Genomic DNA, 27,822 nt, shown 5'->3' on the forward strand with positions numbered 1-27,822 from the left:
ATATACATGAGTGGGGCAAGAAGGAGTTTTCGTTTTGCTCTTGGTTTTTGGGGGGGGGTTGGGGGTTTTTTTTTTTTTGTCTTGTTTTGTTTTGTTTTGTTTTTACAAAAGCAGGCTTGGATTTCTTTCTGATTCTGTTTTTAGGTTTGGAGGAGAACTGGCGTGAGGAATTTTTTTAACCAACTTTGGCTTATTTCTCTTCATTTTTTAAGTTTCTCATCTGAAATATGACACATGAAATGAGAGAGAATCATCTTTATGAGATACATGTCTTCTCTAAGCCAAAGATTGGCCAGGCGTTTGTCCCTTAAGAAAGATGAAAAGTCGACATTGTAGATCAACTGTACTTTAGTTTTTTTTTTTTTTTTTTTAATTTTTTTAAAGAAAGAAAGATGAAAAGTCATGTTGCCTGTGCAGTAAGACACCTGCTGCTTGGTAGACTACAGATAACGGGATCTCAGCATGTCAGGCCACCAAGTCTGTGTTCACATTTATGAACAGAAGCTCACTTCTTAGATGAAGGGCTTTAAGCCAATGGGGCTTTTCACTGGAAGTGAGTTTCACATGGGAAATTATCTGCAGGCCTGGCAAGGGAACCCTTCAGGCAGGAGGAGAGCGACTTCCAAACCCCATAACGTAAGGATGTCGCCAAGGGTTTTTTTGTCCTCCCTCGAGTTCCTCTCTCCAGGAGCATCACCGTTGTGCCCACGCACGGTAAAGTAGAAGTGCTTTTACCACCAGATTGAGTGAGTCTAAAAATGAGAAATTAACTTGGCTTCGCCCTAGGGTAGCATGGAGTATGCTTTTAAATGTTAATATTAAAAAGCACTTAGAAAGACAGTTCATTTTGGAGCCTGCAGAGGGAACTCCTTTAGATGGGGGTTTAACATAATCCTAAGTGGCAGGCCATTAGGCAGGAGTGTAGATATAGCATGGAAACTCACATTTCAATACGATAATGTAAATTTCTGCCATTGAAACAAGGCTCAGGTATCTGATTATCATCCTTATACAATTTTCAGCTCATAACCTTGCAATCCGCAAATGCCTTTAGGGTTCAATATGCAAAGAAAATTCTATATCTCAAGGAACCATGGAAAGGAGCTAACTCGCTTCTTGGAAAGCAAAAATGTGAGCTATGTAGAATCAGGCTGCAGTATCAATATGCTTTCGTTCTGACATTCATCTGCCATTACTTGGAGCAAAAATTTGACCTCTGTATTCTATCTAAGGACCATAAAGTTCAGTTTATGATTGTGTCTGTAGCCCAGGTATAAATTTAGAAGTGTCCCCCTTCCTTCAACTGTCCTGGTTTGAGTGGTAAATGACATTATCCCTCTAATTATATACAGCGTAGCATTAACTGTAACACCTCATCACATTAGTGTCCAAGTGTCTTTTTCACTAAACTCATCATCTTTGGACAGGGTCCGTCCTGTCTGTCTCCGTACCGTGGGCCTCTCAGAACACTGCCTGGCTGATGTTTTGCAGCATAGTGCATGCTGGATGAAGGAATCAGCTTCTCAGACCTCATCACAAGCCTGTGGGGTTCAGATCCACGAAATATATTTGAAATCACCAACCATGGTGCCACCCACTGTGGGCAGGCCTTATTGAATGCTGAGACTACAGAGAATCTGGCAGCGAAAGCATGGTAGAACAGACCTACATGTGTGTTTGATATACACGTTGACCTGTAGCTGCCTTGGAGAGAAGATGCCATCCTCAGACTAGGCGTTCGGAAAACTTCCTGGGAGATTGAGGATCTGGCTAGCAGCATTAGGATAGGAATATTGGAATAGTGCCACCACATTGCTAGGGCTTCCCAGAGCCAACGCGTACAGAGTGTTTCATCTGATGTTTGCGTTAACCCCGATCACAGAGCTTTGCATTCAGTGTTGTAGTTGCCCGTTTACTTGTCTGACTCCTGCACTAAGCTGTAATGTGCCTTACACCCATGCCTGTTTCTAGTTCACGGCTGTGTCCCCCGCTCTTGACAGCGCAGTTAGTATGGACTGGCTGGCTGAGGAGTAGGGGCAGCTAGTGCCTACATTTTGTGACTGAGAGGGTTTGCGTGGCCTGTTCACGTCTGTGTGGCAGTCTGAAGCTGGGAGGCTGCTGTCTAAACCCGGGCCTTCCGATCCCAAGTCCTGTGCTCTCCCTGTTGAATCAGCACCCAGAAAAAAAAAAAAGCATCGTGTTCATTGAAGCGGGTTAACAACTTCGCAAGAAATGGAGAGAAACTGGAGATTGCAGTTCCTCCTGCCTGGTGTGTCCTCCCCCTGCCCACACTTGCTGGCCCTCTGAAGGTCCTCTGTGAGCTCCACCCATGAGCCTTCCCTGACCCCCTGCCTTGACTGTGTGGGATGCCCCTCCCTCCACCCCCATCATGATAGCCAGGGCTCATTTCTCTTATTAACACAGCAGCAGCTGCTGCCACCTGCCCAGGGCTCCCCTGGTACCAAACACTGAGCTGAGGCCGCCACAGTTACTCCCCACCACCCAGGAGGCAGGCTATCATGACCTCATTTCTCAGGTGGGAAAACTGAGGCTCAGGAAGTTCATTTCCCTTGTACAAGGTGACACAGCCTGTGTACAGGGCAGACTGGGAAATCCATCCTGTGACTCCAGGCCGCTGCGCCCACCAGGCTCCCCATGACTAAATGCATAACACTCCTCTGTTCAGATATCAGGTTTCCCCAGTGGATGAGTTCTTATCGGTCCTCGGCATCCCTTACCTCTCCCAGCATCAAGGCAGCGTTACTAAATCGTTGTTGGGTAGACAAGCAGAAGAGGTAGCAAGGAAAGAGCGATGGGACCCCAAGTATAAACAGGAACCACGTCAGCTTCCTGGACCAGCCCGGGACCACCTGTGCTAGCTTTCGTGACCGTGACGTTCGGGTCCCCTGGCTGTGCTCGCGTCCCCTGAGTGCTGCCCTTGCTGCTCAGGTCAGACAGTGAGCCGCGGCCCGTGTCCCCTTCCCCGGCCCTGGAGCGCGGCCCCCGGGAGGGAGTGGAGCCCTTAGCGCCCAGCTGCTGGTGGCCACCCCAGAAAGCACTTGGACAGAGAAATCTTGAGAGGGCTCCTTCCACTTCCCTGGCCTGAGGCAGTTTGCTCCCAAACGGCCCTTTTATTTCCCACTTTTAAATCTGGAGTTATTTCCAACATTTGGAAAATCCACATTTGATCTGTTAATGTGGGGAAAATTCTGTGCTGATTTTTTTTCATCCCTAGTCTTGAGACTAAATATAGGCACCCCTGCTGTCTCCGCTTCCTCCCCGCTCCTCTCTCCCTCCCCACTCAGCTGGGTTTTGTCCCCAGTTACCCTGCCGACACTGCCATCACCAAGTCGCCCGTGTCTTCCTGTCTTCCCTGTCGCTCCTCGTGGGCCCTTCTCAGCCCCCGTCTTGCTTCCTCTCTGGCCACGCTGGACGCAATCTAAAGCTCTCTCTCGGCTTGTCTTTCATTGTACCGCAGTCTGGCTTTCTAACTCTCTCTCTGCCTCGGTCTCCTCTGAAGGCGCCTTCGCTCTTGAGAGTTGTCATTTCTCCGGATCTGGTTCTAAATCTTCTTCCTCACTCCCCGATGGAGTGCATCCCTCTCTGTGGTTCCAGCCTCCAGCAGCATGCCAAAGGCTGTCTGTGTCCCAGATCCCGCTGCTCTTCCAACCCCTGCATCCCACTGTCCGCCAAGCCCCAGGGCCAGTTGACTGTCACACACGAGTGCTTCCTCTCGCAACCCTGCACCCACACCCGTTCCTCACCCTGGGCTTCCTGTCTCCCTGAATTTTACCACTGTCCATCTGGTGCCTGGAAACCCGGCCAGCTTCCTTTACTGTCCTTTTTATTTATCACCAGCTTCTCATCAGCCATCAAAACTTGTCAGTTCTGCCTCTCTCACACCAGCCGCCTTGTCTCTGTCCCCACCGCCTCCGCCCTAGCCCAAGCCCCGCCCATCTGGTCTTCCTGACCGTGACCGGCTCCTCCAGCTCTCTCTCTACACTGCCGCCCTTGTTCTAATGTGCAGACTTGAACACAGAGCTCCCCTGCTTGAAAGTCCTGATGGCCCCTGACGCTGATACCCCAAACTCCAGAATCCCGACTGACTGAGAGGCCCTAGGTGATACACCTCTGCTTGGCTCTGTTTAAACCCTCCGCCTGGGCCCTACTGAACTTGGTTTGCTTCCTCCACCTTGCCCTGTGTCTTCTTGCCTGCAGGGATGCTGTGTTCTTAAATAGCACTCCTTACAGAAGGCCTTTCCTGATCCTCCCTGCTCGCCCCACCCTCCCTCCCGGACTGGGTAGGGTAACCCCTGAATATAATGGGACCTGTCCCTCACCCCCATAGGGCATTATCACAGTGTGTTGTTGTCACCTGGTTATTTGTCCCACATTCTCTGCGGGACAACAATGTCTTCTCCATCCTGTCTCCTCAGCACCCAGCACACTGCCTGGGACTCAGTGATACAAATGTTATTTTTTGTATGAATGAGTAGATACATAAAATACATTGAAAACGATGTCTGGACAATCAGTTTTGCAAAAAAGTAGAATTTGGGCCCCCTACTTGGGAAATGATAGTCATCTTTGAGATTTTCAGTGGGGTCGGTTTTGCATTCTTTTTTTTTTTTTTTTTTTTTAAGTTTTAATTCTATAAATGTATGAAAGGTTTAGCCACGCTACAGACTCAGGAACTCGGTTAGAGCTCTTTACGGAGAGTGAAGTCTGAGCTCTGTCCTGGCCTGCATGAGCTGGCCCTTGCTGGTCACCTTGCCTGACCTCTCCAGCCTCATGATCGTCCCCCTTGCTTGTCAGGCTCCTGAGCCGCTTCCGCTCCTTGTACGCACCAAGTTCACTTCTGCCGCACAGCCTTTGCAGCGCCTGTCCCTGCGGCCCTAGAGGGTTCTTCCCTAACCTCACATGCCCCGGCCTGCCCTGACCCTCTGACCCCGACCCATCACTGCCTACCACATCTGCCTGTTTTGCTTTCTTCATGGCGCTTTCCCTCTGAAGTCTTATCTTGCCCGATAACTCACCTGCTTATCTTCCATCTCTCCTCAAGACACTGTACGTAATCCCCGTGAGAGTGAGGACCATACCATCTCGTGTATCTTAGGATTCCCAGCACCCAGGACAAGGCCTGGCTCAGAGTAGATGCTTCATAAGTATTTGTTAAATGAATCCATTTTAGCTTAAAAAAAAAATAAGGATTATTTTGTTCATGAGCCAGGAATCCCTTTATCCGGAGCCCATCCTTGACACAAGATGTACAAGGTAATGTCTCACCTACCTTTGGAATTGGCCTAGGGTATTACTTACATAGCGTTTGAGTTTCATATACTCATCACCAGTTGTGTCAGGCCAGAATGTCCTGCAGTTTCCTAGAAATAGAGACAAATCTTCTGCTGTCTCTGGATGGTGGCCTGGCCATGCCAGTTCTTTGGTAAATAGTCGCTCTATTTTTAGCCACTCCATTCTCAAATTCAGATCCTATGTAAATAGTTGATTCCATAAATCATGTCAAGAAAACTATTTTTTGCAGGGTCTGGTCCTGGGTTAACACAGTCCACCTGACCCTTTAGAACACAGGTCCTTGGAAGCTGATGCTGCCGGTCACTGGGACCCTGACAGCCCCGCTCATCGAGTTTTGTTAACTCCATCTGAACCCAACACAGGGGCAGCAGGCTGGCTAGTCTGGCTTTAGAGTTATTCTCCGTGTGCCCTATGCAGTTTAAAAGTGGCAAATGAGCGCGTTTCTTTTCCTCGACTGGGCCTGGAGGGGAACTTGAGCTGTTTCTGGTGGCAACATAATCTCTCAAAACATGTAAACACAGCACTTGGCCGAGTGCTTCCGGAGATGAGGGCAGGAGGTGGGTTGGGGTAGGCTCAGAGTGAAAAAAATTTTTTAAAAGTCCTGGAAGGTTTTCTGTGATTTTCCAGAACACCAGGTTCCTGTATCTGGGCTCCTCGTCTGCCGGGCTTGTTGTGCGGACTGAGGAGATAGTGAGAGCAGAGCCCTCCGTGACCTGCCTTGCAATGAGCTCTGCGTAACTGTTAACCATTGCTGCTCATCCCTCATCTTGGCCGCTGTTCTGGAAGGACACAGGCCCTGGGCTTTGGCACTAACCTGCTGGGAGTTTGCCCTCCACCCTTAGCTGTCGCCAAACACACGGACTGTCCCTCATCTGCTGGGCAGCCACTTGCAAAATGAGTTGTCAGCAGGCAACTCATTTCTCGAGCTCTTCCTTGCCCACACCTATTGGTAGTTACCCGAAAAGTGGCAGCTGCACCCCCAGTGGAAATTCCCCCGGGCCACTCCTGCCTCTGGTCGTGGGCCAGGGCACACCAGGGGAATGGCTTCCCTTACCTGCTTTTGGGTGTCCCGTGCAGGTCCCCAGAGGCCAGTGCAAGCCGTGGGGCTCCCCAGCAGTGACCCTGCTCCTCACCGTCATCCAGACAAGGCTCTCTCTGTTGTTGTCCTTGTCAGCAGGCAGAGATTCCGATGGGGAATGTGGTAGCAGGCACTTGGGGGAAGAGCTCTATTTTCTTAGTTTCAGTGGAATTTTGGATAACCTGTAGTCCTCGAAGGTTGTTCGTTCTGTCTCTTCCTCTCCCCATGGTAGCCACATCATTGGAAGTCCCCTTTGTCCCTGGTCAGAAACTCAGACTGTCCAAAAAGGCGGTAAGGCATTCAGATTCTGAAAGTTCCACGGAAGGAAAGGGGTTAAGGGAAAACAGCGTGTGTGTGCACACACTGATGGTCTGAATATTACATTATCTATTTCAACAAATAAACCTTAGACCAGATCAGTCTATCAAATACAGAGACAACATTGATCTTTCAGGAGGAATTTGCCAACTCCAAAATGCCAGCTGTCCCTTCCTGCCCACTGGGAGGTGGAGAATGGCTCTTTTTAACCAGCTGAAATACTCATTATGAATATTTGAATCTCCAGCCCAGATTAATTTATTATCGCATATCCTTTTCTCTCTCCTTTAAAAAAAAAAAAAGTGAGTGAGGAACATTCAGCCTTGAGTTCATGAAGGTTTTAAAAGGACATTTTACCTGCCAGTGTCTCCAGCCTCGCAGCTGGAGGTGTGATGGGGGTGACAGTGTGCATGTATGCACTCAGCATGTGTGTCCCTGCTGTATATAAGCTCATTCATTCCCTTGCTGATGGATGGACTGGAGGAAGCCAGGAATTCTCGATTCAGGAGAAGAGGCTAGGCCCAGCAAACCTACCCTCCCTTCTCTCCCCACCCCCTTGTTCTGAGACACTGCAGCGGTTCAGAGCAGTCTCCTCTCACAGCTCTCATTTATTTTGGAGGAATGATTTGAACCTAGACTAGATCAGCACTGTTTTTCCTGATCTTGGTGGGCTCGTTCGACAGAAGCAACAGAATCCACATACCCAAGAGACCGAAGAAGGGGAGGTCCATGTGTGAGGCCAGACTGGCCCACTGTGGGTGGGATTCTAAAACAGCATGACCTTCTTGGGAGCACTACGGAAGTATGGGTCAGAGGCCTTCAGTTGTGCTAACCCTTTGACTTAGTAATTGTACTTCTAGTGTTTAGCCTGGGGAAATAATCACAGATGTTTGCAAAGGTGGATGGATTTTTACCCCAGGATTACTTGTAATAGCAAATGAGGGAAATAAATGACCAGTGAAGGTGATGATTTGGTAAGTGTCACACAGCCATGGACTACAATGCAACTATTAAAAATTATGTTGCTGATAAATTTTATTGGCATGGAATTATTTTCATAGTAAACTACTTTGTTGAAAAAAGCAGAATAAAAAAGTTTGTAAATTATGGTGCAATTTTAATGGGCAAAACAAACACATATGAATGCATATGTATAAATACAAAACTTCTAAAGCCATCAGCAACATGTGGTACCTTTGAGTGGGAATATTGATGGTTGGTTTTGTTTAGTTTTTTGTTTTGTTGAGGTATAACTGACATGTAAAATTATTAATTTCAAGTGTACAACGTGATTCGATATTTGTATATATTGCAAAATGATCAAGACAGAAAGTCTATTCAGCATTCGTGCATGGTTACAAAAATTTTTCTTTCTTATGATGAGAACTTTTAAGATCTACTCTCTGATTAATTTCCAAGTATGCAATATGGTATTATTAACTGTAGTCACAATGCTGTACATTACATCCCTGTGACTTCTTTAGTTTATAGCTGGAAGTTTGTATCTTTTGACCACCTTCACCCATTTTGCCCGTCTCTCACCTCTTTGCCTCTGGCAACCACCAATCTGTTCTCTGTATCTGTGAGCTCAGTGGATTTGTTTTTTGTTTTAAAGTCCACATATAAATGAAATTATATAGTTTTTGTCTTTCTGTCTGACTTATCTCACTTAGCATAATGCCCTCAAGGTCCATCCGTGTTGTTACAAATGGCAAGATTTCATTCTTTTTTATGGCTGAATAATATTCTATTGTGTATATATACCACAACTTCTTTATCCACTTATTTGTTGATGGACACTTAGGTTGTTTCTATACCTTGGCTGTTATAAATAAGGCTGCGAGTGAACATGGGGTGCAGGTATCTTTTTAAGTTAGTGTTTTTGTTTTCTTCAAACACTCAGAAATGCAATTACTGGATCATTTGGTAGTTCTATTTTTCATTTGGGAGGGTTTGTTTAGTTTTGGTTTTTGTCTATTATTGTTTCTTTTTTTCCTATGTTGAACACAAATTGCTTTTGTAGCTAGAAACAGAAATAATAGGTTTTCTGTCTGTATTTATAAAATAAATATGTATTAAAAAATATATTATGGGACATGCCCCCCTTTTAATTTTTTTTTTTCTTTACGAAAAACAAAGAGGGGTGGGGGAAGAGGAGAGAAAGTAAGCTGGATTTGAATATTTAAATTAAACAAAGCTCTGGCATCCTTCCCCCTGGTTCATTTTACTTTGGACGGGCAGATATGGCTGTCCAGACCCTAAAGTGGTTCACTCCTTTTCTTAATTCTACTAGCTTATCAAAGTCAGTACGTATCAACACTTGCTGTTATGTTGAGGGTACGTTCTCTGTGCCAGATGTGGTACCCGGCCCTTTATGTACCTTGATTCATGCAGTCCTCACTGAGGCCCTTCAGGGTAACATTTCCCTGGTTTTCAAATGAGAGCGATATGGAGCCGTAAGGATTTCCACCCGCACTCCACCTGCCTCCACTGCCCTTAATCTTCCCTCTCAACCTTGAGTTCCCTGCAGGAAGTTCCTCGGTGAGCCTTCCTTCCTGAAGAGCCTCTCTATTTAAAGAACCAGCATTTCGCCTACTGGCAGAGGTGAGGACAGGAAGAGGGGAAATTAGATGTTAAAAGGCCCATGGCTTAGAAGGAAAAGAAGGGAGGAAAGCTGGGGCAGTGGCCCGCCCGCCTCTCCAGGACACTAAGCCATTGCTTAAGTCCTGACGTCCGAGGACCTGACTCAGCCTGCCTCGTCCCAGTGAAGGTGCCCCTTGCTGCTCCCCGTGCCGGATATTACGGGAATGAGCGCTGCTCGTTCTGCCTCTGGCAGCTTTTGTGTGAAACCTGTGCAGTGCTGCCTTTAAGACCCTGTAGCCATCCTTGGGGAAAGACCCACCACAAGAAAGGGGCGTTGCCCTACAGCTCCGTCCCTCCACCCACCCTCTCCACGGGGGCTTCTCAGGAAGCTGTCACAATTGCACCCGGGAATTCAAATCCTCCTCCTGGACACCCCCAGAAGGAGTGTGGGCCACTGGTTAGGACCTGTCCTAACATCTTGCCAGACCCAGTTTCCGCACCACCAGCTTGTCTCTGAGAGCCAACAGAAAAACAGGCGCTTCCTGTTGGCCTGCCCTGAAAAAGAGGCTGAGGCTTAATTAAGGTCCCTAGATGAGCTGGAGCTCAGCATTGACACCTCCACTTGAACAAGAACTTCTGGGCCTAGGGCAGGCGTATGTGATTTGATCCCTGGGCACCGATCTGCCCCGGGTAACACAACCCGAGCGCCTGTGAACTTGCCTGTGTGTGCTTTCCGTCGGGGGCTTTGCTGTGCAGACACAAGTGACAGGGCTGTGCTAAGACGGGAAATGATCGTGGGCTGGAAGCCCCAGAACGGGAGGCGGATGACTGTTTCTCTCCTTTTGGCCAGGTGCTGGTACAGTGGTCTCTTCATTTTCACCTCTGTTTGGATCCATGCCTTCAGATTTCTATTTGGTACAAGTACGAGTCCACTTTTTTTTCCACTTTAAAATAGAAGAACTAATTTTTTTTTTTTTCAGGACAAGTCAAGCATATCCCAACCACCACAGCTACTGTTTAGTGATGCTTACTGTGTGCCAGGCTTCAATATACCAAGTATACTATATGTACGGTCCCCTTTAATTCTCACCCATCCTATGAGGCTGTTATTAATGATTATCCCTATTTTAAGCAGGGGAAGAAAACGAGGGGCACAGAAGTTAAGTTGCCCACGGTCACACAGCTAGCAAGCGGCAGAGCCAGGATTCAGAGCAGTCTTGCAGCTCTGCCTGACTCCAGACTCTGGCACTTAACTGCTAATTCACTCCTGTTAAGAATATCGTTTTCATCTAGAAGTCTGTTTATCAAATATGGCAGGTATTCTCTGGAAACAGATAACCGAGGAAAGTGTTGAAAAGCGTCCAAACCATTTTTCTTTTCTTTTTTTTTTTCCCCTATGTAATATGTATTTAGAAGATCTTGGAACTGGGATTTACCTGCATCAGCAGGTCCTGGGGTGCTTGAGGCAAATTCCCTGTAAGTGAGCTCGCTGCGTTTGCATCAGACATCCCTCGGCCCCTCTGCGCGCCGGGCCTGCGGAGTAAGTGTGCTGGGGACTGGGGAGCCGCAGCCGGCTGGCAGGCCCGAGGGGCACAGCGCGCACGGCGGTCAGGAGAGGCTGTCCTGCAGTCAGGCAGCCTCACTTCGTCACAGCACCACTGCTCGTTGGCTCTTAGGAAATAACTCAACCGCTCCCACTCTCAGCTCACCCGTCTGCAAAGTCAGGGCAGCCCTCTCGGGTCATTGGGACGCGTCGGTGACCGGAGGGCTCAGCCCTGAGCCTGGAAGCCCTCTGTACCAGTCGGGGGCTGTTATTTTTGAAGCACGGCCGTGTGGGTGCTGTTTGCTGCGTCGTGTGTCCTTGTTTTGCCCTTGACGCTGATTCTTCTTTCCCAGCTACAAGGCTGAGCACAGCCCCCTTAAACTGAAAGCTCAAAATGGAAAACGGGAATACTCCAACCCAAGGGAAGCTTTCCCAAAGTACCCCAGCTTAAACTGACCCCTCTCTTCCCAGAGCTCCTCCGGGCCTTTTGACCGAATCACAGATCAACACTGGCAAGTGTATTCATTCAGTGAATAGGAGATTTACACATACTTGCCCTAAAATCGTAACAAGATCTATGCGAATAAATAAATCAGAAATGTTATCATCAGCAAGGTGTTTGCTCCTAAGTCCCTGGTGTGTTCGCATTTCCTAGTCATTTCCAAAGCTGACAAGGAACATGGTGGAAACCAGGGATCAGCGGTTCCCACCTCTGCTTGCTCATCAGAAGCACGAGGTTGGGGTTGGGGGGAGGGGGGAAGAATATTTTTAAAATACAGATTTTTTTTTTCAGGCCCCAGTCCAGCTTGACTCATTCAACTGCCCAACAGTGTGGGGACTTTTTATTTGGGAAAATACAATTGATTCTCTTTCATTTTTTTATGTTTCTAAATTGTATGATTTGCAATATTCTTCCCTTGGGAAGATTCTCCTCTGTCCATAGTTTCCTGGGAGAATGAGGCAAAGGTGAAGTATATGCAGAGTACCGTTTTGTCACCAAAGCCCGGGTGACAATGAGGAGGAGGAGCTGACAGTGGGTCTTCGGGGCAGAAGGCTTACCAGGAATGCCTTTGTGGGTGAATTAACATACGTATTCTGGCCAGAAGTGAATGGAACTTCAAAAATGTTATAGCTCAGGTTGTGAAAGAGTGGTCTAGAAAAAAAACAGTATCTAATCTTGTGCCTGGTCCTCTGGAGACCTGGAGATGTGACACCTCTCACAAGGGAAAGGAGGGCTCCAGGCTGGCTGTGTGTTGGTTGGCTTGGGTTTCTGTAATTCCTTCTTTCCAAAAAGGAACAAGCAACATACTTTTTAGGGCACATAGAGATTTCACTGAAAAGCCAAACATTTGTTTCCCCAAACAGAATGATTTTTAGCTTTACCAGGAAGCAGTGTCTTGCAGGAAAAGTCTGTTTTGCCGTTACCAGCCGCTACTGGGAATTCTGCTACAGCCAGGCCAGCAGGAATGACTCTCTCTCAGTAGTTCTTCCCTTCAAAATGGGACCCTTTCCATTAAGTGCCCCGAGGGTTCTGGGAAGAGGCTCTGTGACGAAGCGAAGAGACTGTGAGGGTGCTTGGGAGGACATCGGGCTTGGTTTTTGTTTTAAGCCCAAGTGGTTAAAATAAAAAGATGCACTGGCGTTTAAGAGGAGGACGCCTGAGCCGTCTCCCGTGTTGATGTCTCCACCGAAATGTCACTCCTGAGAGGAGCAGCCCCATCCACGGAGCCCAGATCAGCCCACCCTAAATGATCTTAATTGGGTTGTTGACTTGCTTGTCTGTTCACACACACACACACACACGCACGAATAGTGTTCCCTAAACAATTTGATCACTTGAATGACCAAAAACATTATCAGAAAAAATATTTGGGGCCAGTACCTCCACTGTGTGTCCGCTGTTTTTATTAACTTGTTTATCAAGTACCTACCTCTCTTACTAATTGGTTGACACCCATCTGAAAACATATATAAAATACAAATCTCCCAAGGACCAGGTGGAAAATGCAAATAAAAGTTTTGATATTTTTCCTCCACCCCGCGCGTGTTCCCACACCCTGCCTTGACGTTCCCTGGGAGTGAACATAAGTCACTTGGGAGCCAAAGCCGCTCTCCACCTGTTTTCTGCCGTGTTCCCTGTGCCTGCAGACGGCCTGCCATGTAGTAGGTGTGCAGAAAAATGTTTGTTTAGTAAATATTTATCACTGAGTAACAAACAAGGCTAAGGCACAATTCACTCTGCCTGCCGGGCTTTAAATAGCTAAGGTTTTATTGCATCTTTTCAGGGCAAGAAGATAAAAACCCTGGGTTTTAGAGTCAGGATGCCTCCCTAATACATGATGTGCTGAGTAAGGGATTTACTGTAATGATTCAAATCCTTCACCAAAGAGGTAATTCCAGCTTCCTTGATAAGAGCAGGACTCAGGCAGGCAGACCGGTGGTTTCTAGTTTCCCTTATGACAGATGGCACAAATGGACCAGCTTGAGGCTTTTTCAGGCAATTTGCTCATAAACAGCCTTAAATATATTATTTTTTTTTTGTCTTCCAACACATGCTTTCTAAATAAATTGAAAAGGCTTCAGTACATTGAGGGCAGGCGCACATATTATAAATGATGCTGCAAGGAACAGGCTTCTTCCGATTGGCCTGAGCAACCAGAGCAGCGGGCTTCGAATATGAGATGGGGTTTCTGTGTCCTGTGGAAGCTAGCGGTGCTCAAAAGATGCTGGAGTGCCCACTGTGATGAACCTTCCCTTCTAGGCACCCTCAAAGGGTTTTTCCTGGCACCATGAACTGTGTATTACCTTCTCCTGTCAGTTGAAAACTTTTTTTTTTTTTAAGGAAAATCTCAGTTGGTTTCATCGCAAGACTTTTTTTTTTTTTTTTTTTTTTTAACCACAGGGCAGATAGCATAGTGGCTGAGAGTTAGGACTAGTTTCAAAGCCCTGCTCATCCACTAATTAGCCAATTGACTTTAGGCAAAGATCCTTAAACTTTATGAGCTTCCATTTTCTCATCTGAAAAATGGAAATAGCAGTACCTATCGTTGAGGTTGTTTGGAAGAATTAAATAAGATAATGACTTCCAAAGCTGGGCAGAATGGCCGTACATACTGAGCATTCAATAAAAGTCAGTCGTCGTCATTTGTTACCTCTTCATTTTCACCTTCCCTTTGCAAGCTTATTGACCCACTGTAAGCATCTGCAAGTGAAATAAGCCAGACACAAAAGATCACACACTGTATGATCCCATTTTTGTGAAGTGCCGAAAAAGGCAAATCTCTAGTGACGGAAAGTAGATCGCTGATTGCCTCCAGCTGGTGACAGGAGCGGGGCTTACTTGCAAAGGGCAGGAAGGACCTTTGGGGGCTGATAGCAACATTATCAAAGTGGATTATAGGTGATGATTACACAACTCTCTCAGTGTTGTACACTTAAAATGGGTGAACTTTGTAATATGTAAATTATCCCTCAATAAAAATGCTTTTAAAAGTCCTGTTCTCCCAGGAACGCAAGATACAGTAAGCAAATACTGACATGATGATGATGAAAGTATAGACAAATGATATCCAAATTAAGAGGGACAAATATTAAATGACCATCAGTACCTTGCCTGAAATGGACATACAAGTTTTTTATTAATCAATTTAGCTCTTCGGGGTAATTAAATAGATGCTGGAAAAATACATGCTACCATTTTGCAAGAGGAAATAAAAAGACTGGTAACAGAGAACAGAGATTTTCAAAATGTGAGCCTTGTGTCACTGAGGTACGTGAAAGTTCTAAAGGGTACCTGGATGAATTTTTTTTCTTCATTTTAATAATAATGAGGTTTTATTATTTAGAATGGACTAAAGTAGATGTTTATGTTTTCTGAAGGAGATCGATTTAAAGAAAAAAATTAAAATATTATATTTTAAAATATATATGATGCACAGATGTGGTGAAACGTAGGAGTCCAGGGCCCAAATGACTGAGGTCGGGTAACACTACCCAGTGGTGAGAAGGAAGGACACCACCAGGGAGCAATCAGAACTGCAGGTTGGCACATAGGAGTCCATCAAAGTCTAGACCAGCAAATTCTGTCTCCCTCCCCACCAGGAGCGAAATGCCTGAAAAGCCCCTTCTGTAGTACCTGTCGGGCATAACCATCCTAGGCAAGCAAGCAGGTGGCTGTATGTAGAGCGGTCGTGGCAACACCAGAGTGAGAGCCGTTCTGTTGGATGATACGTCCTGTTTGATAATTGCAATTCGGAAATCTCTGGCTTCCCTGGCTACCAGATGTCTGACCCTGTGCCACTGGTACACCCATCTTCCCTTTTCCTTTACTGAGGACTTCAGTCCTGTGGAGGTTTTGCTTGTTTGTTGTTCACTGCAGCCTTTAGGTCTTGTCAATTGCAGAGAAACTGACTAAGCATTCACAGGGCAGAAGAGATACAAGAGGAGGAGAAGTACAGTGTGCAAGGTAGGGTCGAGACCAGAAGAGAGACAGAGCCCTTGAGGATCTGGAGGAGAAAGGCCTCGCTCATTGTGGTAGCAGAGGAGCCTCCGGTGGGAGTTCTCATTCACATGGGCTTGGAATGGTGGACTGGCCAGCAGTTAGTACCAAAGGAAGAGACATTGCAGGTGGGAAAAATGTTACCAGCAGGAACATGGCACCGGAAGGCTTATAGCACGCTCATGGCACAAATAAACCAGTTTGACTAGAACAGGAATTGGAAAACGGTGGTCTGTGGGCCAAATCCAGCCAGTCACCTTGGTTTTTTGTTGTTTTTCCTCTATGGCTCCTGAATTAAGAATGGTTTTTACTTTGTTAAACTGTTAGGTTTTAAATGGTTATATAAGGGACCGTGTAATACCCTTAATTTTGCCTCTTGTTCCACAAAGTCTCAGATATTTACTGTATGATCCCTGAAAAAAATTTGCTGACCTGGAGAGCACTGGAGACACGGAGGCGAGTAAAGAGTGCTAAGAAGAACAGGGAGGTTGTATTGTGAAAGATCTTCAAAGGATGGAAACCCAACTAGCTTCAGGAAGAAGTGGAAGTTTTAAGCTTACAGTTTGGGGACATCTTGGGGTGGACCTAACCTCGAGCGCAATTGGATCCAGGAGCCCAAATTATTATTTTTCTTGGCTCTTCTTCTCTCTTTAAAAAAAAAAAAACAAAACAAGACCATTTGCAGACAGATGTTTGCCATGTAATGGGAAAAAAAGACCTCTGCTCACCCTCAGCCAATTCATTTAGGTTTTGCATCCATAAAGAAGAGCATTTATATATGAGACCCCAGAGATGAGCTGTGATCAGTTACATGTCCGTCCTTGGCCCACTGTTGCCAGGAGGATGGGGGTACTCTGACTGGCCAGCCCAGATCACATGGCTGCCCCTGCAATGACATGGATGGGACCCTAGACCCACCTGTGTTGCTTAAGGTCTAGAAGAACTTCTCCAAATAAACCAGAAGAAGGGGAATTGGAAAACTGGTGGGCAGGAATAAATTGTACCAACGTATGCCACTATACTGGGGTAAACAGTTTATTCTACACGCAAGAAAATCCTATTCGTTGAACAGCATTCAACAAGTATTTATTATGTTCTGTGTGTAGGGGGTTTATGTAGTTATGATGTGCTTGAACTGCAGATGGTTTGAAATGGTAATAGATAAAGAAACCAGGCTGGTGATTCTTACGGTAGTCTAGGTGGGAAGGCCTTGGTCTTCATCCTAGAAGCAATGGGGACTCATTGAGTATTCTATGCAGAGAAATGGCGTGATCAGATTTGCATTTTGAAATGATCATCAAGAAGAGTTCTCTTAAGTTAAGCATCTATATTGAGCATCTCGTTGGCATCGTAACATGGCTTAGTAACTCATAGATTGTCCATAGTAAATGTGGATCTACCTGAGATCTGAGAAAAATAGAAATTTCAATTTCGTGAGATTAGCATCAGTGGTGTTTTGCTGTGTCTGTTTTCATTGACTTCTTGGTGTTTGGTTTTGGAGCACAAGAACTGGAGGAGAATATAAAAATCACTTTCCTTCAGTTTGTTTTTATTCACAGATGTTAAAACTCTTTTTTTCCACTGGAAAGGGTGACTTTGCTGGAAAATCATTTAAAGTTTTTTTCCAGTCGAGTCAAACAGCTCCTCAGAACCAAACAAACAAGGGGTGAAAATCACCACGAAGCCCAGTGAGGCTGCGTTTCTTCACTGCAGCCGGAGCCAGCTGGTGCGGAAGGCGAGCGCAGTCCTAGGGAAGAAGCGGGGTTTATGTCTGGCCACTTCTGGAGGAGCAAAGCCAGGCAGGGAAGATAAAATGGAGTAGACAAGGCATTTAAGGAGGTTAAAATCGGATCAGAAACATTTTTCCACGTGTTTAGGTTAGTGAATAAACACTAGAATTCGAGGGAAGTCAGCTATTTGCTTGGGGGGAGAAAAGGACAATCCAAGACTGCTGGCCTTTGCATCAGAGTCCGTCTCTCCTTATCTGCTTGCCTCATGTGCTCTGCATGGTATGTGGACCAAGGTTTACATGGCTGTAGGAGTTTAACGTGATTGTCCTGGATGTTATCTTTAGCAGAAGTACCTTTTCTATTGCTAAGAATTGTGAGCACAGTGAAATCTTTTAGGCTCCTTATTCAGGGAATCCTCTTTCCTCAGGGTTACTTTTAAGCTGAAGTGTCTTGGGCCACCACTGCTAATTTTAGGCCCTCCTTTGTTTCCAGCATTTAGATTCTTATTCAATCCCTTTCCCTCCTTTTCCTCTTCCTAATCCAAACAGGAAATATTCCCTAAAAGCAGACCGTATAGAAAAGTATGCCAAATGGCCGATGACTTCCAGCCAGTGTTGTTAACATCTTGTCCAGCAGACTCAGAATGCGGCGTCGGGGTTGTCCTCCACGATGTCCCCGTGCCCAGGTGAAAGGAAGACACCGCTGATTTACTGTAACAACTTGACCAAAACCAAAAAAAAAAGTCTCTAGAGGAGCCAGCATAGTTTCTCAGTGAGGAGACAGGATGGGAAAATTAGTTCTTGCATATGGAAGGCGCTCAAATAATGTTTGTTGATTGTATTTGACTGAAAAAGAAGAGAAACAGAACAAACAGTTGGGAGCTGCCAACTGTATTATGCAACCTAAACCGCAGATTGGTGCAACAAAGCTGGAACTGTCATTTTGCCCCGTTCAACATCCTTCCTCTAGAGAATAAATTAGCCATTTGTATGAGTAGGGAGAGGACTTCTTTTATTAACCTTTATTAATTTTTTTGGCTGTAAGTGTAACATATTAACAGTGGAAAATATGGAAAATATTTTAAAAGCGCGAAGAAAAAAAGTCACCTTTAATCTCATTACCCGGAAAATGCTGTTAACATATTATATAATTATTGTCCCTAATATGTTTTAAGATAGGTTTGCACATATTTATTATAGAGAAAAGTGCATGAGGTGTAATATGCAACTTAACAAATTAACTGCTGAGCAGCAGCCACCCAGGTCACAAGTACAGCCTTGCCAGGACCCCAAAGCACCTGCATCTCTTGCTTTCTCCTTCCCCGTCACAGTCCTCTCCCTCCCCACAGGAGTAACCACTCATCTGATGTCTACAGCCATCAGTTCTTTGCTTTTTATTTATATTTTTACCTCTTAAATACAGGTTCTTGTTATTTGCCATAGTTACATTCCATGAAGTCACCACAAACACTGAATTAGTGAATATCAAACCTTTGCTCCTACGGGAAGCGCAGGGTTAGGTTCCTACGGGCCTCTGGTTACAACATTTTTGTCAACTGATCAATACATAGCCTTGTTTTACATGTAAAGACACCTTATGTAATATTACTGTTGGTTCATTAATTTTGAACTCGTGACCAGCAGCACCGTAAGTCATGCCTGAAAGAAGCTTAGTAAACACATTTTCTTTGGAAGGCGTATCACAGCCTTCTGACACACAGGGACACTAAAGGAGCTGGGACAGCCAGGCAGAGCATCCCTTTGCTCGGCCTCAGCTAGGAATGTGCATGTTGGGTGACACTGGGTGACTAAGGTTTCTCATTGCTCTGGGCCTGTCCACAAATGACTATGAAAGCACCGTGAGTGTTGATTCTGGGCTTACGAATAAATTTTAGCAAATAGATGAATTCATGAGTACAGAGCTGCAAATAATAAGGATTGACTTTGTGCTTCCCTAAAATGCCGGATTTCGTTATTTCGTTTTATTGCTTTGAGCCTGGGTTCTTTTGCTCAGTGGTTTTAAGAGCCATCCATGTCGCTGTCGTTCATCTCCTTGTAGTAGAGTGCACGGATGTATTAATAAACTAAAATCATTTCTGCGTTCTACTTTTGCTCAACTTCTAGCTTGTTTCCAGTTTTCGTTTTTACAAGTACGTTGCTCTACACGTTCTCATCGATGTCTTCCGGTGCACGTGTGCGCACCATGCTCTGGGGTATGTGTCTGGGAATGAACGGCTGGGTCAGGGAGAATGACCTCTTCACCTGCACTAGATAATGCCAACCTGCTGGCCGAAGTGGGTGTGCCGTTTACACCCCTCCTCCAGCAAGTCTAAGAGTTCCAGGTGTTCCGCGTCCTGTAAACGCTTGGTATTCTCAGCATTTTGGTGTTAGCTATCGAGTCGTTCCGGTAGGTGAGCAGGATCGTCTCTGTGGTTTTCATCTTCATTTCCCACATTACAGAAGGGTGAGCACCTTTCCTTCTGCATTTTCACTTCTCAAGTCCCTGCCCAAGTTTCTTGTCCATTTGCCACTTGGTTGACTGCCACCTTATCACTGATCGGTAGGAGTCCTTTGTGTGATCTGGTGTGTGCCCTTTGTTTATATATATGTTGTAGGCTGCCTTTTTGACTCTCCTTTAAGGGTACCTTTTGATATATAAGAGTTCTTCATTTTAGGGGAGTGGGTATAGCTCAGTGGTAGAGCACATGCTTAGCATGAGGTCCTGGGTTCAATCCCCAGTACCTCCACTAAAATAAGTAAGTAAATAAATAAACCTAACCCCCTCCAAATCAATCAATTAATCAATCAATCAATCAGATATATTTTTTGAGTTCTTTATTTTAATGTAGTCAAGTATGTCAGTATTTTCCTTTATGGTTAGAACTTTTTATGATGCCCTGTTGGCTAAGTCCCAACCCCAAGTTCCCAGAGTTATTCCCTCCTTTATTGTTTGCTTTTGGCATTTAGACCTATAACCCACCAGGGACTCATTTGTTAGGTATGATATGAGGAAGGGGTCATGTCGTTTTTTCCGTATAGACATGCAATTATCCTGGCACCATTTATGGAAGAGTGCTTCCCACTATTACAAAATAATACAGGTTCATGATTTAAAACTTCAAACAGTATGTAAACCACTGTAAAATTTAAAAGTAAATGTCCGGTCCGTGCCTATGCACCCGGTCCCCATTCTTAATCCGCTAAGGCAGTTACAGTTTTTCATTGCTGATTTTAAGAATAAATTAAACATCCCAAGCATCAGAATGGCGACTCTACGTTATGCCTCAGGACAGTGGAAGATTGGGTCTGGCAGCACTACTGCTTCCCTTTCTCAGTTATAGTGAATGCATTTGTTTTTGCAACATCTTCATTACATACAGAGTGACAGTTGTACTGCAGTCAGTGTAAGATAGGAAGGAGATGCTGGGCTTTCTCAGCAACCATTCAAATCTTTTGAAATAACAAATGTTACCCAATAGACTCTGTCGTGCTCCCAAATGCTTCCTCATTTACTTACAAATAACTTGATGAATTGTGAGTCTTTTCAGTTGGAAGAGAGTAAATACATTTTATTTTAAGGGCCATTTCTGGTGAAGGTGAAATGCGATTTTGAAAAAGATTGAGGGGCTGCACTCAGGCTTAACAGGAAGGAATACTACACGTGGTAAGTATCGTGCAGCGCAGAGCACACCAGGGGCGTCTGTTCCTTTTACCCTGGTGGGCCTTCCCCTCCAGGGTTTTCCCTGCAGTGAGCAGTTGAGACCGTTGTCCAGGCATCTTTATTTCCTGTCCAGAGTTTTTCCCTCCACCTTGTATTTCTGTATTATTCTACATGAGAGGGTTCAAATTATTGACTTGGGGGAACCTTAGGGATAAGAGATGCCCAATTCTAAGATTTTAGATTTTATTTAAATCATGGAATTCTACGCCTTTCCCAGCATGCTCCATCCGAGTCTGACACTTCTTTGAAACTTAAACTTCAAAACTTTTTTTTAAAGCTGGAAAACAGAACCACTGCCCTGTAGATTAGTCGAGCTATTTTAAAAGTGAATTATTTTAAAACTATTTTAAAAAGCAATTATGTGTAACTGCTAAGGCCTTAAGGGGATTTCACCAGCTAGTCTCATTAAAGCAAGAATCAGGACTCTGTTATTGTCTGAATACAAATGTGTATTAAATTATATCAGATGAGGGGAAAGAATCTGCAAATATTGTGCACGCTTGTAAGAGTCAGGAAAGAATAAGTGAGAACAGTGCACCTTGGGGGCACGTGGACTCTGCCGCCTGTGAAGATTTAGGAGATCAGGACGTAGATAGGATTTCTGTGTTGTAAAAGCTTCGGCAGCCACAGGTAAAGAATATTTATGTTCACACTTACAACAAATAGAAATCGGATTTTGTGTCATTTACTCTGATTCGCCAGTCTCCCATTTAGCAGTGTTCCTTTCAACCCTGTTTTCCCGACTGCAATTTGGTTTCTCTTCTGTTTTTCTGGCACTTTAACTCAAGACAGAAAGGGATGTTTTCCAAGGAAGAAGAACTCACTAATGTGGGATTAGATTAGATGGGACTTTATAGGTTTCCATGGAATTTTCTCTTTTCTCTCATTATGAGAGAAAGAAAAAAAAATGCAGGCAGCCCCCCTTGAATTTAATAGCACTCTCTCTCCCCATTCCAGGCCTAATGGGGAAGGGGACTGAGTGGCACTCGGGTCGGGCCTGGATCAGTGACTGGGAGGGAACCTGGCCTGCAGATCGCAGACCACGCTGCCTGGCAGAGAGGTGCCCGTGCCAGGTCTGTGACTCCTCCACAGCCCGCTGCTGGCGACAGGCTCTGGCTCCCCTGCGTACCTCATCTCTCCTTCTTCGTCCGATCTTTGAGAGTTGTAGATGAAGCCAACCATCCCCTCACCACTTCCTATTTCTCTCGGGTCAGCCATGCCACAGGGCCAGGGGTCCAGCATCCCCAGGTTGCAATTGTCTGTCTGTCCATCTGCCTGTCTCCTTCCCCACGCTGCCTTCTTGGCATACTCCCCTTTGGAAAATTAAACGTTGCTTCCAGATGGAAACAACACAGGAAGGGAATTGCATTCATTTTTAAAATTGGAAATGCTGAGAAAGAGAGAGTCCAAGATAACCCTTGTGGACTGAAGAAGAGAAGAAAAAGTCCTTTGGTTTAATTTTTTAAATTGATGATACTGGTGGGGCCGTGGTGGAAGGGAGGAGCAACCCCCCGTACGCTGTTGGTGGGAATGCCACTCAGTAGACCCTTTCTGCAAAGCTATTTGCTAGGACGTATCAAGCCCTTTCAAAGAAACTCCTAGCCTTTGACCCACTAATTTAACTTCCAGGAATTTGTGCTAAGGAAACAATTGGAGACACAAGCAGTAATCCTCCACAAGAATGTGATTTCAGCACTCTTTATTATAGCTGAAGGAAGATAATAATCTGAATGTTCACAATAAGAAAAGGTTACATAAATCGGGGTGTAGCGTACCACTGTATACCCTGTAGCTCTGAGGATACTCTGAGAGTTGTAGAAAGATGTTCCTGGGGTTATCTGCTAAGATTGTATTTTAAAAAAAAAAAATTTCTTTTTCTGTCCTAACATCAGTCATTTGTTATTTTTGGCCTCATTAGAGGGAAAAGTGTTTTATGATTTTTTTGTAATCTATCAAAGCCTATTTGATGACATCAGAAAATGCTTAAGCAAAAGAAAATTTTTTTTTAAAGAAAGGTTACTAACTACTAACTCTGTATGTACTATTATCCCCCAGAAAAGTGAGGGACTATGCCAAGATGTTAACAATGATGATCAGTGCTATAAATTATATACGATTTTATTGCCTTTTTTTGTTTGGATATTTTCCAGTTTTCTACAAGGCCATCTGTGGTTTTGCACATCAGAATTAAAGAAGATGAACTTTCTTACGAATGGTCAGCTGACTGCTTGCTTTATACTGGCGCAGGTTTTAACCCCCGTGGTGTGGAGCCCCGAGGGGGTCTACCACATCCGTGATCAGGTAGAGGGGCCTGCTGGGCTGCCCTGTCCACAGCCCCGCAGGCAGGCCCTGACTGGTACACAGATGCGGCATCCATCCAGTGAGTCACCGCAGGGGGTGTCAAGCTGATGACATTGCCACACCCTGAACTTGAACTGTCAGCCGCATGCCAGCATGCTGCCAGGCCTCTGAGCCTTTCTAAACCATTATTTCTCCACTGTCAAGTGAATGTCAAAGGGACTGGCTGGCACGGTGTGACTCCTTTTGAGAACACCGTGGACCTGCAAAATCAAGCCAATGGCAAGCGTTCCACTGGAATCCAAACTAGACCAGCAAACGCTCCTTGAAGTTTAAGTGGTTGTCGCTATAGTTGGGCCTTGAGTGGGGGCCTGGAGGGACCCTGGAATATTTAGGGTGAAAACCATGCTGGGGCGTTCAGCCCAGATAGTCCCAGCTGGACGGTGAGGTTGTAGAGAGGCCTTCACAGGGTCATCGGTTCAGATTGTCATCATGAAATTATTTTCTCGCATCCTAACATAAGTCGTTTGTTATCTTTGGCATCATGAATGGGAAGAGAGTGAGAATTTGATATAGGAGGTTTCAGCGCCAGTGCCAAAGCTGGTCGTTTTGTTTTGTTTTGTTTGGGATTTTTTAGGGGTGTCATTTTCTTAGTAACCTATAGCCAGACACTTTGTGGTCAGAGTCTGGGGCCATTATCGTCATCATTGTGAATCTTATTTTCAATCTATGTGTTCTCTGAGTTACATCAAAACTGAAATACAATTTGCTCTCTGTTTCCTTGGAGGAATATTTATATGCTTACAGTCATTCTGTTGCTACAGGCATCAATCATTGTCGTATATGACAGTATTCAGCAGTATTGCTGATGTTGAATTTTATTGATGTAGCTCTGAAGCACTAATAAATAAAGAGTGTAATTCCAATCAGTAGTTTAAAAAAATCATAGAAATACTGTGTATGCATTTTACTGTTACACTTAAACATAGGGATCATAAATTTTAGACTGTGGTCATTTTATAGCAAATAAATGTTATTGCTCTCACTAAAACACAAGCAAACAAATGAAATTCTATTAGTTGTTGAAAATTCAGTTAGTACTGCGGAACTGACATGGAGATTCACGAGTAAGTTCTCATAACCGTTAGGAGTATCCGGTGTTCCAGCCGCACCCCCAGATAATTTCAGCCATTGGTACTGAGCAGCCAAGAACCACTTAGATATCCAGGGATGTGAAAAAAACATTCAGAACCCACATGGTACTCACAGAATATGTTCCCAACACTGCCTTTAGGGAAAAGTATACTTCTTGGTACAGTTGAGATAGGAAACTGGAGGTGTCCGCTACTTATAAAACCCACTAAAAAGAAAAAAAGGAAAACTCAGAAGAAAAAAGAAAAAGTCTTAAGGACTCTTTCATTGTCCTGTGCTGGCCACTGACCAAAGGGACAGATTAGTTCAGGCCTCCGGGCCGAGGCTGCTCTTGCAAACCTCCAGATTGTCCCTGGACCAAACTCCAGTTCCTGGGCTGGGCTGCAGTTGGGAAGTCATGGCCAGGCCTTGCCCCCTGGGTCACTGTGTAGTGGGGGCTGGGGGACAGTGGTGAGTCAGGACTGAGAAAGCAAGCCTTTCTTACCGGCTGCAGCTATGGAAGGAACTGGAGGGCTGACTGCCTGGTAGAAATGAGGCAGCCCTGTGCCCCGGGGCTCAAGGCACAATCACGTGGGGGCAGATACTAAGCTAAGCCGAGAGCAACTTACCCCTTAGCTGGTGAATCTTGTATTATGGCTGTCTCTTAATATGTCCCATCTTGTCAAACACACCGAAAGCCCTTCACGTTAGGGACTTTGGCAAATGCTAAGTTGGATTCTGCTTAACGGTCTTGATCTTACACTATGTGTTCAGTAACCAGTCTTTGCTGGATTGATTGAGAAAGGGGGGGGGGGAAAGCCATACTCTTTTAATTCAGTCTCTTCTATTATATGAATTCCATCTGCTGTGTGCATCTACCAGACAGAAGAGTGCAGGCGGGATTGGGGATTTTGATGGAATTTACAATGTGTTGAGTCTTATTGAGTCTGTCTGTCGCTACATTCCCATTTTTCCTTGCAAATGTGGTAGGCATAGAAAGGAAACTCATAAATCAGTGGTTAAGAAGGTTTCTAGTGCGACGGCTGGGTCTGTAAAGAAGCTTGGCACAGCCAGAGGATCAGAGCAAGCTCTGCTACCCCAGAGGCAGTTCACTGTGACGGCAGGAGCCCTGGGCTTGGAGCCAGGGGATTGGGGTCTGAACCTCGGCCTCATCACTTACAGGCTGATACCTTCAGGCAAGCCTCACATTGGCCCAAGTTCCCACATCTGTGAAATGGGAATTACAATGGTGCCTCTGGGCTAGCAGGATGGGTTAAAGGAGATTCATTAATTTACTCAATAATTATTAAGTCCTTACAAGGTGCTGTTTTAAACATTAAAAGATACACCAGTAAACAAAACAAACACAGATCTCTGCTCATGGAATTTGTATTCCAGAAGCATAATACACATAGTGGTCTTTAATAAACGTTTCATTCAATTAGTCTGAGGCGATCTGTTGGACTCCAACAATGAGTTTTTGCTGTAGATTTCATAGGCATTTATGTTACAACCGTAGATAATTAAGGTCATTATTGGGCTCTCATCTGGACTGAAGATGTCCCAGTAAGTAGGACATTTATGTGTTCTCACTAAATCCCAGTATGCTGAGAAAGTCTGTTCCCCTGGAATTGGATTGCTGGCATTTTTTTTTTACCTCCGTAAAGAACTTGTGCCAAATAATCCAGCAGTCGGCTGGGGCTCAGGGGCCACAGGTGGCGTTGTGGCTGGGTGATTTCCGCGTTTTTTTTTCAATCATTGGTGTTTGCACTATTGGTGACTTAATGCGATTTTACAGAGTTACTAAGATGTTTGTTTGTTTGTGTAATTTGTGGAAATGAGTCAAAGGGCTAGCGTGACCAGTTAAAATCCATCAACCGTATTTTAGTGAGTAATTTCAACTTTGCCTCTCCAAACTTTTGATCAGCCACCCATCAAAGAACAAAATGACAGATGTGAGTTTTCAGTTCCCTGTTTTTTTTTCTTTGCCTTCCCTCTGGGGCTTTCTCTTTGAGCATCAAAATGTCCAAGATCCATGAAAAGAGAAAGAGTCCGCCTGGAAAGCAAACCTCAGCAGGACGACTGCACGCTGCCCGTGACTGCGTGCCCTCTCCCGGGAGGCGTGTGTCCAGAGCCGGCCTCCATCCTCCTCGGCTGTCACTTTTCTCCTGTGGTCCTTCTCTGAGTCTCCAATGGCACACGGCCCATTTCCTTAAAAACGTAAACAGGAAATTGTCTTCTGGTGGAAGGGCCTGTGTGGCCCAGAAAAATGGTCACTTTTGCTGAGACACAGCTTTAGAAACACTCCCACCAGGGGGGAAGCTGAGGGCTGGTTAATAGCTAGCGGAGGCTGGTGATAGCGTGTGGGTCTGGGAACCCGTGGACATGGGTTCAGGGCGTTTTTCACCGATGGCCAGAGGCACAAGGGGCACGACTGAAGAACCTCCTGTCACCTAGAAAGCAGGTGTTCTGCGGAGCAGAGAGACATGTTAACGCCCCGAGGAATTCCAGAACAGGCGTTACTTGGAAGACATGGAGGTTTGGTGTGGAGAAATGTGACCTTGGCATGGAGGACACGTCCTGGGGTTCGAGGCTGCTCCAGTCTCTCCAGCTCCCTGTCACGTGGCCTCCCGTGACCCTCCCATGCTCCCGTTGTGGTCTCTGTGTGTGCTGACGAGTTTTCTGGTGGTTATGTCTTGCAGCCCCCCGAATCCAAGCCCAACTTCACCCCTCTCGCCATCTTGGCCCCTGTTCTCGGCGCCATCCAGCCCTATGCCCACCTCATCCACGTCCAGCGACTCCTCCCCCATCAGGTCTGTTGCAGGGTTTGTGTGCTTTTCTGTTGCTGCTGTTGTCCTCTCATTGGCTTGGTCCTCTCTTCATGCAGTGTTCAGCCTCCTCGTCAACTCTGTTCCCTGCCATCCAAACCTGCACTTGCTTTTTGACAGGCCAGAAGAAGCGGTTCGCGAAGACTCCAGGTAAAATCACGGATGCTGACCGATCCATTCCCGTTTATCCAAGGCTTGTCAGGGAAGATGGGGGTGGCCAGCCTCTGCCCCCATGGGAGTCCAGCCTCAGAGACCAAAGCTGGGAGGGACCACTAGCATGAGCAGGCATGGCATTTCCCATGCCCTTCTAGAACCCTTCCTCCGGCTGCTGAGTTAGTCCGTGACGCCTGGACTTGGGGGAAAGAGTGCCTCTTGAGTGGACTCCCTTTTGGTTTGCTCTCTGAATCCTGGGGCTCTCTGTGCTGTAGCATAAGATGACACCCAAGGGACAGTGCTGAGACACGTACCAGCCTCTTTCTTTTTCCCTCACATTTGTCAGGTAGCATCAGGCCGTGTTGATTTGTGGGGCTGGGCTGTCAACCTTGAGTTCTGACACCTAGTTGCTGAGCTCCAGACTAGGTGGAAGACAGACGAATATGACACAGAAAAAAGGCCCTAGATGGGCAGCAATTCTCTTTAAATTGTTCCTGGCTGCCTCCTTACCTTCCGTGTAGTCCCAGGAACCTTCCGTGCTCCCAGCCTGCTTCCGTCTCCCCCAGTCATGAACCCTCAGCTCTCGTGGGGACAGGCGACACCTCTCTCGGGGGGCTGACCTAGTTGTG

General features: G+C 45.7%; 1 protein-coding gene across 3 annotated transcripts in view; it reads left to right on the forward strand.

Moving 5' to 3' along the window:
• Positions 1 to 27,822, forward strand: part of ARHGAP26 (Rho GTPase activating protein 26) — a 414,773-nt gene that overhangs the window by 367,874 nt on the left and 19,077 nt on the right. For 2 of the 3 annotated variants that reach the window (XM_031449260.2, XM_064484408.1), the window contains exon 21: positions 26,915 to 27,025. The exons of the other annotated variant lie outside the window; for it this stretch is intronic. In XM_031449260.2, the coding sequence (XP_031305120.1) occupies positions 26,915 to 27,025 (111 nt within the window). The remainder of the gene's footprint in view (positions 1 to 26,914; positions 27,026 to 27,822) is intronic. 3 annotated transcript variants of the gene reach the window in all.

Source organism: Camelus dromedarius, chromosome 3, assembly GCF_036321535.1.
Source record: "Camelus dromedarius isolate mCamDro1 chromosome 3, mCamDro1.pat, whole genome shotgun sequence".
Classification (NCBI taxonomy): Eukaryota; Metazoa; Chordata; class Mammalia; order Artiodactyla; family Camelidae; genus Camelus; species Camelus dromedarius.